The sequence below is a fragment of the Littorina saxatilis genome, linkage group LG2 (genome assembly GCF_037325665.1).
Source record: "Littorina saxatilis isolate snail1 linkage group LG2, US_GU_Lsax_2.0, whole genome shotgun sequence".
Classification (NCBI taxonomy): Eukaryota; Metazoa; Mollusca; class Gastropoda; order Littorinimorpha; family Littorinidae; genus Littorina; species Littorina saxatilis.
In genome coordinates this window covers 8,926,948-8,941,056 of record NC_090246.1, presented here as the reverse complement: position 1 = coordinate 8,941,056, position 14,109 = coordinate 8,926,948, and the positions used below count along the sequence as shown (strand labels likewise).

At 40.2% G+C, this 14,109-nt stretch overlaps 2 protein-coding genes and 1 long non-coding RNA gene across 3 annotated transcripts in view; 1 reads left to right on the top strand and 2 right to left on the bottom strand.

Annotated features, from left to right (window-relative positions):
* Positions 1–3,103: 3,103 nt before the first annotated feature.
* LOC138958132 (uncharacterized) lies at positions 3,104–6,547 on the bottom strand. Its single transcript, XR_011453315.1, has 2 exons — positions 5,449–6,547; positions 3,104–5,144 (listed from the first exon to the last, which is right to left on the bottom strand). It is a non-coding gene; the product is annotated as an uncharacterized lncRNA (long non-coding RNA).
* Positions 6,548–6,558: 11 nt separating this feature from the next.
* On the bottom strand, positions 6,559–13,218 carry LOC138958130 (RNA demethylase ALKBH5-like). Its single transcript, XM_070329195.1, has 3 exons — positions 12,498–13,218; positions 11,374–11,454; positions 6,559–8,482 (listed from the first exon to the last, which is right to left on the bottom strand). The coding sequence occupies exons 1-3, from the start codon at positions 13,199–13,201 to the stop codon at positions 8,164–8,166; spliced, it is 1,104 nt and encodes a 367-aa protein (XP_070185296.1). The 5' UTR covers positions 13,202–13,218; the 3' UTR covers positions 6,559–8,163.
* Positions 13,219–13,284: 66 nt separating this feature from the next.
* LOC138958127 (actin, plasmodial isoform-like) overlaps positions 13,285–14,109 on the top strand; it is a 5,784-nt gene continuing 4,959 nt past the window's right edge. The window contains exon 1 of the mRNA XM_070329191.1: positions 13,285–13,408. The gene's annotated coding sequence lies outside the window, so the exon portion shown is untranslated. The remainder of the gene's footprint in view (positions 13,409–14,109) is intronic.

Below are 14,109 nucleotides of genomic sequence, written 5' to 3'. Positions count from 1 at the left end.
AATGAAGTCTCATACAAGTGTTGGAACTCCTGTTTGTCTTTGAGCGAAATAGAAAGGAGATTCGAAAACAAATTAGCTTCCTCTTGAGATCTAACCGGTGTTTTTTTTACATTTAGTCAAGTTTTGTGTGTGTCTTTGTGTAGAGCGATTCAGAGAAAACTACTAAACCGATCTTCATGAAACTTGACATGAGAGATCCTGAGTATGGTATTTCCAGACGTTTTTTTCATTTTTTTGATAAAGGTCTTTGATGACGTCATATCTGGCTTTTCGTGAAAGGTGAGGCGGCACTGTCACGCTCTCATTTTTCAACCAAATTGGTTGAAATTTTGGTCAAGTAATCTTCGACGACGCCTGGACTTTGGTATTGCATTTCAGCTTGAAGGCTTAACAATTAATTAATGAGTTAGCTCATTAAAGTTGTCATTAAAATCGATTTTTTGCAAACAGATTTAAAATTGATTGCATCGTATTCTTCATCACATTCTGAATCTCAGTAAAAATATATATACATATGTCATGTTTACTCTTAAAATGTCATCACAATTAACGAAAATAGATGAATTAATCTTACGATTAAAATGTAAGAAATCGATCCAAAAATGATTTCATCTTATTCTTTATCATTTCCTGATTCCAAAAACATATAGATATGATAGGTTGTATTCAAAACAAGCTCAGAAAGTTAACAAGAATACAGAAAAGCGCGCTTTCCTGCTTAGCACAATACGCTACCGCGCTATTCTGGCGTGTTAATTTCACTGCGTTTTGTAAGTGGGAGGTGAGCGATTTCCTTCTCGCGGGGATTGACGAAGCTGTACTGTCTTGGTGAAATAATACAGTGCGTTCAGTTTCATTCCGTGAGTTCGACAGCTTGACTAAATGTAGTAATTTCGCCTTACACGATTTGTTCCAAGCTGCGATGGAACGAAGTGCTAGGTAAATTGTAAGTACATTGCAGTTCCAAGCTGCGATGGAACGAAGTGCTAGGTAAATTGTAAGTACATTGCAGTTCCAAGCTGCGATGGAACGAAGTGCTAGGTAAATTGTAAGTACATTGCAGTTCCAAGCTGCGATGGAACGAAGTGCTAGGTAAATTGTAAGTACATTGCAGTTCCAAGCTGCGATGGAACGAAGTGCTAGGTAAATTGTAAGTACATTGCAGTTCCAAGCTGCGATGGAACGAAGTGCTAGGTAAATTGTAAGTACATTGCAGTTCCAAGCTGCGATGGAACGAAGTGCTAGGTAAATTGTAAGTACATTGCAGTTCCAAGCTGCGATGGAACGAAGTGCTAGGTAAATTGTAAGTACATTGCAGTTCCAAGCTGCGATGGAACGAAGTGCTAGGTAAATTGTAAGTACATTGCAGTTCCAAGCTGCGATGGAACGAAGTGCTAGGTAAATTGTAAGTACATTGCAGTTCCAAGCTGCGATGGAACGAAGTGCTAGGTAAATTGTAAGTACATTGCAGTTCCAAGCTGCGATGGAACGAAGTGCTAGGTAAATTGTAAGTACATTGCAGTTCCAAGCTGCGATGGAACGAAGTGCTAGGTAAATTGTAAGTACATTGCAGTTCCAAGCTGCGATGGAACGAAGTGCCAGGTAAATTGTAAGTACATTGCAGTTCCAAGCTGCGATGGAACGAAGTGCTAGGTAAATTGTAAGTACATTGCAGTTCCAAGCTGCGATGGAACGAAGTGCTAGGTAAATTGTAAGTACATTGCAGTTCCAAGCTGCGATGGAACGAAGTGCTAGGTAAATTGTAAGTACATTGCAGTTCCAAGCTGCGATGGAACGAAGTGCTAGGTAAATTGTAAGTACATTGCAGTTCCAAAGCAAACGATCCCTTGTCGGAATTTCTTGCGATTTTGTATTCAAAGGCATTTTAAAACAAAACTTCCTTACAAGACCCCCCTTTTAAGACCTCCAAAACATCTGGTCTTAAAAAAGGAGGGAGTCTTAAAATGGGGGTAATTATACAGAGGTTATGGACAGAAAGTCTGAGAAAACATGGTCTTTACAGGGGGATTCCACAGTAACAATTCTTGCGGACTTTGTAGAGTGAATCGTCTTTTGTCTCAGCTGTCTACCCTTCGTGAAATTCTGTCTGCTACGAAAAAGTGCGGTAATAAATGAAGTCAGTGCAGAGGGTCCATGAATCCCCTCCGCGGAGTTTTAGAGCGTGCCAAGGGTCCATGGTTCCCAAACCTCCTGTGTTTATATAACGCATTGTTATCGTGAATAGTGTGATAAAAAGTGTCTTTTTTCCATCAGAATATTCGAAGAGGACACTTCCAATTATACCTTGTTAAATGGAACACACACACACACACACACTTTCACATATCGTTCTGGCGTGAAATTGGCATTTGTGCTTGTGTAACCGAGTGCCGAAACACTACGATCACCTCGGGAGGCGAAGTGCAATCAAACAGGATTGAAAATGTTAGGGCTAATTTCTTAGCCCTATTAAAACTGTTATGCAAACCCGAAGGTTTCCATGAACATACAATCGGAAACCACCAGACCCCATCACAAACAGAATTCCACAATCAACCAGTGTTGACTTAAAGGCCAACAACTCGGGTGCAGAGTCTGCTGTGAAAGGAGCGGTAGCCTCCCCTGTCACACTTGCACTAAACTTGATTTGCAACTACAGTCTGAAAAGAGTACCTACGGTACGCACGATAGTGGACATTTAGTGAGTCCCTGGATCCGCTCTTTATGGATTTAGTGCATCCTGGGACCCCCTCAATGAATATTTATTATGTGATTTCAGCTTCTAGTGCGTATAGGATGCAGGGACACGTAGAGAACGAACGAACCAACAAACTTTATTTTTCGAGGGTAATGGAGGAGATACAGCAAAGATCTTTTTTCATCCAGCCCTCGCCCAAGAGGGAATTAACTAAGCAGTGCATAATATTAAAGCAGGAGAAGAAGCAAAACAAAAACATAAAAACATGGTTATTAAGAGAGAGAGAGAGAGAGAGAGAGAGAGAGAGAGAGAGAGAGAGAGAGAGAGAGAGAGAGAGAGAGAGATAGAGAGAGAGAAAGAGAGAGAGCGAGCAAAACAAACAAAAAACTGTGATGAACCAGTACATTCTGACCAAACAAATTTATTACAAAACATTTTTCAAAAAAAATACAAACATCATCTTTTCATCACTGGCCAGTATCTTCTGCTAATGCAACTGAATATCATGACTCTGCTTGTTTAAAAAAATACCAATCAGCTGCTTACGTTTTACACCAAATCGAATTATCATGTTTCAGTTGAACTCTTATACAATGAAATCTTCCGAGAAAATGTTTGTAAATTTTCCTCCATTTTCAGGTCTCAAATTGTGTGTGTGTTTTTGAACACATTTCGTTGCCATGATTTCAAATAATCAAAATGTTCATTAAACTTCACACCTGTCAGAACACAACAAACTTCAATCAATACGACAGATTCACGTGCATTTTTAGACGAGAACAAAACACAATCCTATGACTCAGCTCAGTTGAAATAAAAAATAATTTTTGCAAGTCTAGCAATGCTCAATTTTCAGAAATGACAGAAGCTTGGGGTACTGCGTCTCTAAAATCAGACTGAACTTGAGCTAAGCATTCCCCCCCCCCCCCACCCCCCCAAAGGAAGAAAGTTGCGTGAAGCGATATCAAAACATTGAGTCAATCTTCGGCTTGAAACTAAAAGATCAACATTGAAAACCAGTCATCAGATTGTGAACACAAGACAGATCCAAACGTTTGAAATCAAAAACCACAGTGTTACTTAACAAAGAATATCTGAGCTCGTCAATTCTGACAAAATAATGAGACAAGCCCTAGAGTTAACGTAAATTCACAAAGGCAGGAAGTTACAAACAATAACATTTTAGTACGGCGATTAGAACAATCCAGTGAAAATCATTTACACACCACAATGAAATTAGGACCTCCCATTGTAAGACTCACACTCTTTATAGACCTGATTTTTTCAGATTATAGCCAATCTTAAAACAGTGGTTCCACTGTATTTTCACCCGTCCTTTTTTCTCCTCAATTCCACCAGCACACAGCACGCAGTCTAAAGCACATCTCCTATTGTAACCAAACCGTATCAGGACCAAGATTCACAAAGCTTTAAACAAACACATCATATACATACAAAAGAAACACTTTTTATTCAAGTATCTTTCAAATCTAAAGCTCTGAATACAGTTCTTGCCAACCCATTGGAGATATTTATGCTTGAATCTGAACAACATCAAACAGCACTTTTCCCATACTGAAAGGATTTAAATGGTAACCACTGGTTATGTACTTTAACAATTCAAACCATTGACTGACTGACTACACTGATTGGAATTTGCACAAGGCTTCCAAGATCTAGTTAAACATTTAGGATTCTGTTGTCTTGAAAGTCTTACCAACAAACAATTAAATAAAAAATTAAATAATAAAGAGTCATTTCAAACAATATCTTCAGTTCCTATACTCATGTCAAGGTCACCACATCCATTCCTTTTCAACATTGTTGTAAAGGTCAAAACATAACAATGGTAACACAGCTTCAGACACAGTCAAGCATTTTTCTAGATGAATGGCACATTACAATCATTTTGACAAGAAAACAAATAAAAAAACACAGAACATGTGCCAAAACGAACGGAAATTATTATTTTCTGCTTCAGTTGCAGGTATGCCACACAGGAAGTCTAAATGTTGTTACAGAGCAAGACTTGGCTTTGACAAAACAAAATGCAAAGTGTCCACTACTACTTGGGCAAGATCTTAAAAAAACAAAGGGAAATAAGCGCCCTTTAAGTAGACAACAACAGTAGGTGGGAGTTATGCAGCATTATTCTCCAAGCCCTTGAGAGAAAAAGGAGCATTGAAATAAATTATAACTTTTGTCCTCATATACTTAAAAGGACAAAAGTTGTTTCTTCCTGTCAATGATTCTTATTTCCAAATGAGTTGTTCATTGTAATGCTTCATGTACGTACTCAAAAGGATGAAAGTCAGTTTATTTTAGCATTGCACTTTTCATTCTCTCAGTAGTTGTCCACATTCAGAGCGCGTATTTCTCTTTGTTTCTTAGATCACGTCAATAGCGGTCTGGCTGACTTGGTTATGATTCTGCTGCTACCAAGAACCTAAGTCCAGATTGTGAACAGATCACGTCAATAGCGGTCTGGCTGACTTGGTTATGATTCTGCTGCTACCAAGAACCCAAGTCCAGATTGTGAACAGATCACATCAATAGCGGTCTGGCTGACTTGGTTATGATTCTGCTGCTACCAAGAACCCAAGTCCAAATTGTGAACAGATCACGTCAATAGCGGTCTGGCTGACTTGGTTATGATTCTGCTGCTACCAAGAACCCAAGTCCAGATTGTGAACAGATCACGTCAATAGCGGTCTGGCTGACTTGGTTATGATTCTGCTGCTACCAAGAACCCAAGTCCAAATTGTGAACCAAAATGATTTGCTTATGAAAATAGTTTACAACGTGCATAGTTTTGATAATCAGTCGCAAACAATATCTTCAACAAGTCAACACTTACACATATTAAACCACTCAAAACACAAATATGTCCATCCAAAGGTGTTAGAAATAAACAGTTTTGAGTGCTTGGGGGAAGGGGTTTGGCAAAACATGGAAGTTACCTAAAAATAACTTCTTAAATTCTGCAGTGACAAGCTTGAATCAAGGGAAGCAACTCGTGAAAAGCATTCTGCCAAATAAACTCTCGTCTATTTCAACATTTGATGACACCATTGTGAATGTTAACAAAAGTTAAAGATAAATTAGTACCAAAGTAGTCAAGGCTTACTGCAAGTCACAAACATATATAAAACCAGACAGCAACTATATCCGAGTGCTTCTAAGAAATGATGAAGGTTTCTGCTCTTCATGACTGGTGCAAAAGGTTCTCCTGTTACAAAGGAAAGAAAATAGCATTTAACTTGAACTGATGAAAGAGATTTCTCTGTTCCTCTAACTTCTAGGAAAAAACCCAGTATTATGATTGCTCTTTTTGGGAAAAAAAAGAAAGTACATGTGTGATGATTTCTTCCAATATTTTCCAATGTTGATTGTAGACGATTTATTTTCCGTTGTTTATCTATCTGCGTGGTATTGTCCATAAGTGGCTAATGTGTTGTGAGTTTATTGTTATGTTATTTTGCTAGAATGTATATGTATTTGATGTTATGTTATATTGTTCTTATTTGTTATTTGTTCTTATTCATTGTTTATATGTAAAGCGCGGAGAGCATAGATTACTGTGGTTGGCGCTATATAAGCTGTCATTCATATCATTATTTTTAAGCATGGGGAAAAATGTATGAAGACAGACATCAAGCAATCGAACGACCATGATTTACACAAATATCACAAGACTTTCAACAAAGTGAAACTGAATCACAGAACAATCGTATCAGTAAAGCTCTCCGCACTTTGTCAGTAATCTTATAATCAAAATTATGTACAAAGTATTGAACACATAAAAAAAGCACCCCCTTCTTATCAGAACACAAACAAAACAAGAAAGCCCCCCCCCCCCCCCCTTCCTATCACAACAAAACATAAAAAGGATACGTAGAAAAAAATCAACCAACTAACAAAACAGACAAAAAAACAGAAGACCACAGAATTTCAATAGGGGTCTCTAAACAGTCAAATCAAAACAATGTTTCAAAAGATGCATCAATGCTGCTTTACAGGAAGAGGATCTTTGAAGAGTGCCAGAAGCAGAAAACAAAAGAAGTGATCGAGTGGTCAAGAACAAACTCATGGTGGGAGACAAAATAAGCTGAACAAATAAAACAATCACAAACACCAAAACATTTTTTTTTTTTAAACAGCTTAAGTTCCAATGCTTCATATTAGACAACAACAACAAAAAGATTTATAGCGACACTGTATGGAAATATTTTTCAATAACTGATAAAAAATCTGCAGATTCTGCCTGTAAAGCATGCATAATTGGAAACACATTTTTATGTGGAGACATCACTACAACTTCACAATGTTTTTAATTTATATGTTCACTACAGAGTGCCCCTTCAAAGACTTCATGCATAAACCTGTGACGGTAATGTAGAGTTCTTAGATATATATCGGCATACAACTTTTGACATCCACTCATTTCTCTGTTCCCTGATTTTGAACAGTCAAGTCGGAATATTAACTATGTTAAAGGATAAAAACTTAAAGTTCACATGACAAAAAGAAATGAACCCAAAATGATTGAACAAATTTGCAACTATGACAAGTTAAATGCAGCCACAATTGATCAGTACACCTAAAAACAAAACTCAAGACATATATATATATATATACCAGACCTGTTTACCCATACGATTTCGCCGTATTTTGTACACAAAGTTGCCAAGGATACGACCAATATGTTTGGAGAGAAAAAAATATGACGATCGTAAAAAAAAATTCAAGTTTGATCTTGATCACTAAATGGAAGAAGAAGAAATCGAAAGTAGGTTGCCAAACCGGTTCTCGCGATAGCCCAGTGGATAAAATCCAGCTTTGACGATTGGTCAATGTAATCACGTGAGACGTGATATGACGAGATTTTATCTGTTGCCATTGTTGTCGTCGAGTCCAGCACGTTGACGAAAATGTCGAAGCGAAAAGCAGTAACGCCTAAAAGTTTGACTTCTGAAAACGGACAATGTTATTGCTGCCCTTGAACCAATAGCTCATGAATGCTTCTTGCGAGTTGCAAAATACTCTTAATATTTTGAAAATACGCTGAATCTCGGTGAAAGTACACCAAAGTCAAAGTGTGGGTAAACAGGTCTGAATTATACACACACAGACATTATGCAACTTCACATACTTGAAACAAAACTCAAACAAAGAATGTGATATTATTAACTCCATACAGTATAAAACCAAACTTTACATACAGAGTTCACAGTAACTGCACAGCACAGATTCAACAAGCGTAAATTTTGCTTTACATGTATACTCATAACACAAAAAAAGAAGCTAAACAAGGATGAGATACATGTATTTATTTTACTCTGTACAAACAATACAAAGTCAAGCTTTACATAACTTCACAATAACTGCACCGTACATTATCAACAAGCATAATTAACTCTTAGCTTTGCTGTAACACAAGAAAAGAAAGGCATTGCCAGAGCACATCATGTTTGATCGGCCTTGAACTTGCGACCGAAACGAACCTCTCTCCGAAGCTCTTCATCATCTGGATCACTGCCACTGCCGCTGCTTTCAGACTTGCTTTTGGTTTTCTCCTGACTTGAGGAAGAACTCAAACACACGACCTTGGAGCTGACTCGTGCCACTGTTTGCCCCGACGAGCTGCCCTGGGGAAGAACAACCCGTGACGGCTCGTCAGAATCCGAGTCCTCCGACCTCTTCCTCATGTGGCGTTTACGGCTCCCTAGCTCTCGGTGTTCTAGCGGAAGCTCTGGTTTTAGGCGTGGCGCATCATCCCTCACCCTAGAAAGGAAATCCATAAATCAGTATCAACCTATTAACCGTATTTCAGAGTACTATGTGTTTGTGTATGCAGACCGGTTTACCTCAAAAGCTTAAAAAGAGTAATGGTCGAGTCAAAGAAATTGTAATCTGATGACCAAAATAGTAACCCAGTGGTTACACACGTCACATTAGCAACACAAACCTAATTTGAAGCACATTTAAAAAATCGTAGTCTGGACTCAAATGGAATATTTTGTCCCCCAAGTCCTAAAAAATAGTAATAAATAACTCCAAAATAGTAAGGGTAACAGGTCTGATGTATATAATATATATTTCAGAATATGTACACGTGTGTGTGTGTTCATTTTGTTGTTGAACATCGCCGTGATCTCTTGCAAGAAAAGGCGATTAATAATAATAATTGTAATTCAATCAAGTTGGCGTTTTAATGAAACAGATCCTGTGATTGGTCAGAATGCCCAAACTCATTAAAAATTACCGGTCATTAATTGTCGATAACCACTCGCTAAAAAAGCCATTAACCACCTGCTGGCGAGGCGCATTGATACAACCTCAACTAGTCTCGGTTAGCTTTGAGGGTCATTTTACAAGTAGGAAATATGAAGGCCAACGAAATACTGAGACCAAAAGGTATGCGAAGTGATGACGTCGAATACGTGACGTAAGTTGATGCATGAATTCTTCCGGACTACGTCAGTCAATTCCAAAGATCCCTTTTGTGATGAAAAGAATTGGTTTTAGAGTTGATATCCAGAAACCCGTCAAAACAGAAGGGAAAATGTATGTGAAAGAAAACAAAACAGGAGCAGAGTGATTAGATAGAAATACAGAGACATATTTCTTGGGGCTTGACCCTTGCAGGTAGGTGGACTGAAAGTAGTGTGTGAACAGAAAAGAGCCAATTCTGTCTGTTTACAACTGCATGAAAGCAGGAAAGAGATCGTCGTCAGATTGAATTACAATAACATTAACATGCTTCCATTTGAAACTTCTCGGTCTTCATCGTGGATTGATGCCCTCCCAAAGTATAATTAAAGCCATCCGTCGCTTTGCTCCGTCGGGCTTCAATTAGCTTTGGTCGGGCGTCAATCCACGATGACGACCTCAAAGTTTCAAATGGAAGCATGTTAATGTGTAAGTGTTCATTCTTATATATATATATATATTATTCATAATTACTATGAATAGAAGAAGTAAGGAAATCAATTTTTTCTTGTCATGAAATAATTGTTCCTTGCATTGCTAAATTGCTAGCACTGAATACTCTCTGAACATGCTTAGCCTGAAGACTGTAAGTTACAGCCATACCATTAGTGAGTACATGGTCTTTTCCACAATACAGTGATACATGTAGCTACTAAAAGTACTATTTTTTTTATTGCGCAAATTTGCTAAAAACAAATGAAAAAAACCCAGACGGGCGCAATGGCCTAGTGGATAAGACGCCGGCAGCCCAAGCAGACGGTCGTGGGTTGGAATCTCGCTCTAGCCTGGTGCGTTAAGGGTGGAGATTTTCCTATCTCCCAGGTCAACTTATGTACAGACCTGCCTTATCCCCCTTTATCATCTGTATCATTTAAGCACAGAAAAGATCCTGTAATCTATGTTAGCGTGGGTTATAGAAACACAAAAATACCAAGCATGCATCCCCCGAAAACAGCGAATGGTTGCTGAATAGCGGGGTAAAATCTGTTGAAGTTTCAGCCCATGACAAGAAGAAGCTAAAATATAATCATCATACATCATTATTTTTACAATGTACATGTTTCAGCACTGTCCCTAAATTCATGGCAGCCTTGACATTACCTTTCTCCAACCGTGACTGAAGTACAAAAGTTCTGCCGCTCTGCCGAAATGACGAGAACGCAGGGTTTCATTTACTAGTGCGTCTTTGGCGCATAACATCTCAAAATGTCCAATTAGAATTCCCGTCAGTGCGTCAAACGGCGCACTCAGATTACGTACCACTGCACCACCCCATGCACACTTTTCATGGGAGTACAATGCAATGACCTAGGCAAAATCGCGCGCCAAGTCGAACAACTTGCGAATTTGTGAAATGCGCGTTTGTTTGTTCGTTCATGGGCTGAAACTCCCACGGCTTTTACGTGGATGACCGTTTTTACCCCGCCAATTAGGCAGCCATACGCTGTTTTCGGAGGAAGCATCCTGGGTATTTTCGTGTTTTTATAACCCACCGAACTCCGACATGGATTACAGGATCGTTTTCGTGCGCACTTGGTCTTGTGCTTGCGTGTACACACGGGGGTGTTCGGACACCGAGGAGAGTCTGCACACAAAGTTGACTCTGAGAAATAAATCTCTCGCCGAACGTGGGGACGAACTCACGCTGACAGCGGCCAACTGGATACAAATCCAGCGCGCTACCGACTGAGCTACATCCCCGCCCGAAATGCGCGTTGATTGGCTTTAAAAATCTAATTCATTAGTATTCAACCAATCCTGCGAACTATCTGTGCTTGCGCGATTACCTATGTGGAAACTGTCAACAGAAGTGATATCGATCGAAACACACACACACACACAAACTAACCGGATACACTGGCAAATCCTCATATCATTATATGGCACCAAATAGCACAATTTTGCATCTTTCGACAAAAGCATTTTTGGACCGCCTAGCCTGCTTTGTGTGTTTTACCTTCGACTATGTAATGTCCCATCATAATTGGGTGAGGGGGACAAATATCCCATTGTCTTGTTCTTCCAGGCTAAACCCTGCAACCTTATTAGGCATTTGAAACAACTTCAGATGTTTTACTGGCTGCCGATGCCAAACGACACCATGTTGTGGCCCATATATTTTTTTTTTTAATGATGGTGAACGATTTGGATCACATAACTAACTGCTTGTGTTGACAATTTACTTTCTGAGAATGATGACCGCTCTCCTCTGTACGACGTCCTGAGGCCGAATGCAGTGAGTGATGTTATCTGCTGCATAACCACTGAAACAGAATGGTGATTTAAATTATTATTGTTCAAAATTCAAAACCAAAAGCAGTTGCTTAACCGTTAACGCAACTGACAATAGACAGTTCTATTTCTAATGTAGTAACAAAAAACGAAAACAATCTAAATTACTGTGTACTTAAAATTAAAAACACCAGCTTTTAATTTAACACTATAACTGATTGTCCCATGTGACATAATGCTGTGTCACTGTCATAGACCAAATAGCCTGGACCGCCAACTCGTCACGTGACCCTTCGAGGTTACGACTCTCGACTTTCAGGGGCGCGTCGCGTCCGGTTTGAAAGGCCAGCGATTCGAAGACAGTGAAAAGAAAGCACGCTCCAGTTATTTGTGACAATGGGAGGTGACAATGAACTGGATTTTCCAAAACTCCAAACTAAACTTAACAAAACTCATCAAAAAACATGTTCCATGTGCACTTTTGCTGAGTTTATTTTAGCATTTTCAGAACTTACCTCGGCAACTTCGTCCATGTTTACAATCGACACCGGATATCACATCCCCCTGATTTCTGAAAGGCTTGTAAGCGTAGGTTCCTAAATGCGAGAGGCCGCTACCTCGTAATAGAGAGAAAGAGCGGAGAGAGAGCTAGTTGGCGGTCCAGGATAAATGGTCTATGGTCACTGTCATAAAGGGTTTTAAAAGGGGGGTTCCACTGTACCATTTCTTGGACAACTCTCACCGGGAGGAACGCTAGCAATTGGCGAGAGAACATTAGCACGATTTTGAGGTGCTCACTACGCAAAAAAAATGGCCACTACACTGCACTGCCAATCCGATTGGCTGTCTGTGGCCGTTTAACAAAAATTTAAATCAATCTTTTCAATATCAAACCAATGGCGTTTAATTCTTGCGTAGCTATAGGGGGAGTATAGCCATCAAGCCGTTTCATATTCACTCTCGCTTCCTAGCTCTAGCCACGAGCAAGTTCTGCCTGAAATAAACACACGTCAGGACTCACTCCCCTCCCCCTCTCCTATCTATGCCTATGCTAGTAATACTGAAAAAAAGTTACCTGAGTAGTGTCACACAGCCTCGGGAGATAGGCAAAACTAACACTGGTTTTGATGTTCGGATGGGCTTGAACGAGAACTTGCATCCAAATGACAGAGCACTGTCGCTGTAAAACGACACAGACACGATAGGACGCGCGAAGATGTGTGGTGGATCAATGTGGGAGACGATGCAGCCTCCCGGCAGATAGTCATTGATCACTGCACTGTTTATAAAGTTCTCAGGTATCAGTTTTGCTTCGATGAGGGGTTTGACCACCATACGATTGATCCATCCCGGTATTTCGTCCACCTCGCCTTTTTGATACACCCGTTCGTTCCCCGGCCCCTTTCTTGCCATCTGAGATCCGTACGTGTAGCCTTCACCGAAGAAATACTTGTTTCTCAGTGGTGCCCTGTCGACAGTGTGCTGTTTGTAGAATCCTTTGCTCGCCAGGAACACGACCTTATCTATTTTCTTCTCTATCTCTGTACACTGTTCTGATGTGAACAGACGTCTTTGCTGAATGCCCGAGTGAACTTTGCTAAGCTCGTCCTCTACCTCGTCCTCGTATGCTTCCATTGAATGGTGCGATCGGGAGTGCATACGATCAGAATACATGGTGCCGTACTTGTCTTTTGCATCCGGGCTGTTTCTATCGGTTGAGGTGTATTCTTCGGGGTACCTAATCTTTCGGCGCAGATCTGACTGGGTGGTGGCCGCCATCTTGCGAATATATGTCCCACAATCCAACGTTAGGTAAGGAAATCTCGCGCGAAAAAGTTTCGGCTAGCCCAGAGACACGGTGACCCAAACACACTGAGCCACACCCACTTCTGAGAGCTATGTACAGTGCATGTTGAATGTACCGATTTCATTGAACTTTGTGTGGCTGTGACTTCTGCCAGGTGCCTCTCTGTTTTGAGGTCACAGGTAAGTGAACTGTGCTCATATGACTACGTAGTGACGATGACACAATACGCCAGAGACATACATTATATCTATCATTCTATGTCTCTGAATACGCGAATCACGTTATACCAGCTCGAGTTAACTCTGATCGAGGTGACATGCCAAGCTCTCTGACTCCGTGTCTCTGACGGTCAAGTAAGCACCTCAGTGATAGTCCGACGTCGATCAGTAAGTCCGGTGCAGTACGCACAGTCTTGGTCAGTCATATCGATGATCATCGACTCATATACCGGTTCACTATAGTCAGTGTAAACAGCCGATTTTTCGGAAAACAACCTCTCTTATAAACAGGCCTATTCTATCTCTTCATTCCTATCCGTTTTAACATTTCGTCGAGTTTAGACTGCTGTGTGTGTGTGTATGTGTGACGGTGTGTGTGCCAGTGTGTGTCGATCAGCGTGTGTGTGTGTGTGTGTGTGTGTGTTGATATATATATATATATATATATATGTCAGCGTGTGTGTGTGTGTGTGACGGGTGTGTGTGTGTGTGTGTGTGTGTGTGTCAGTGTGTGTGTTACAGTGTGAGTGTGTGTGTGTGTCAGTCCGAATGATAATATTTGTTACATGCCATTGTGACCACATGTCGTTGTGACCAAGTGTCGTCAGTTGTGACCACATGCCGTTGTGACCACATGTCGTTGTGACCACATGTCGTTGTGA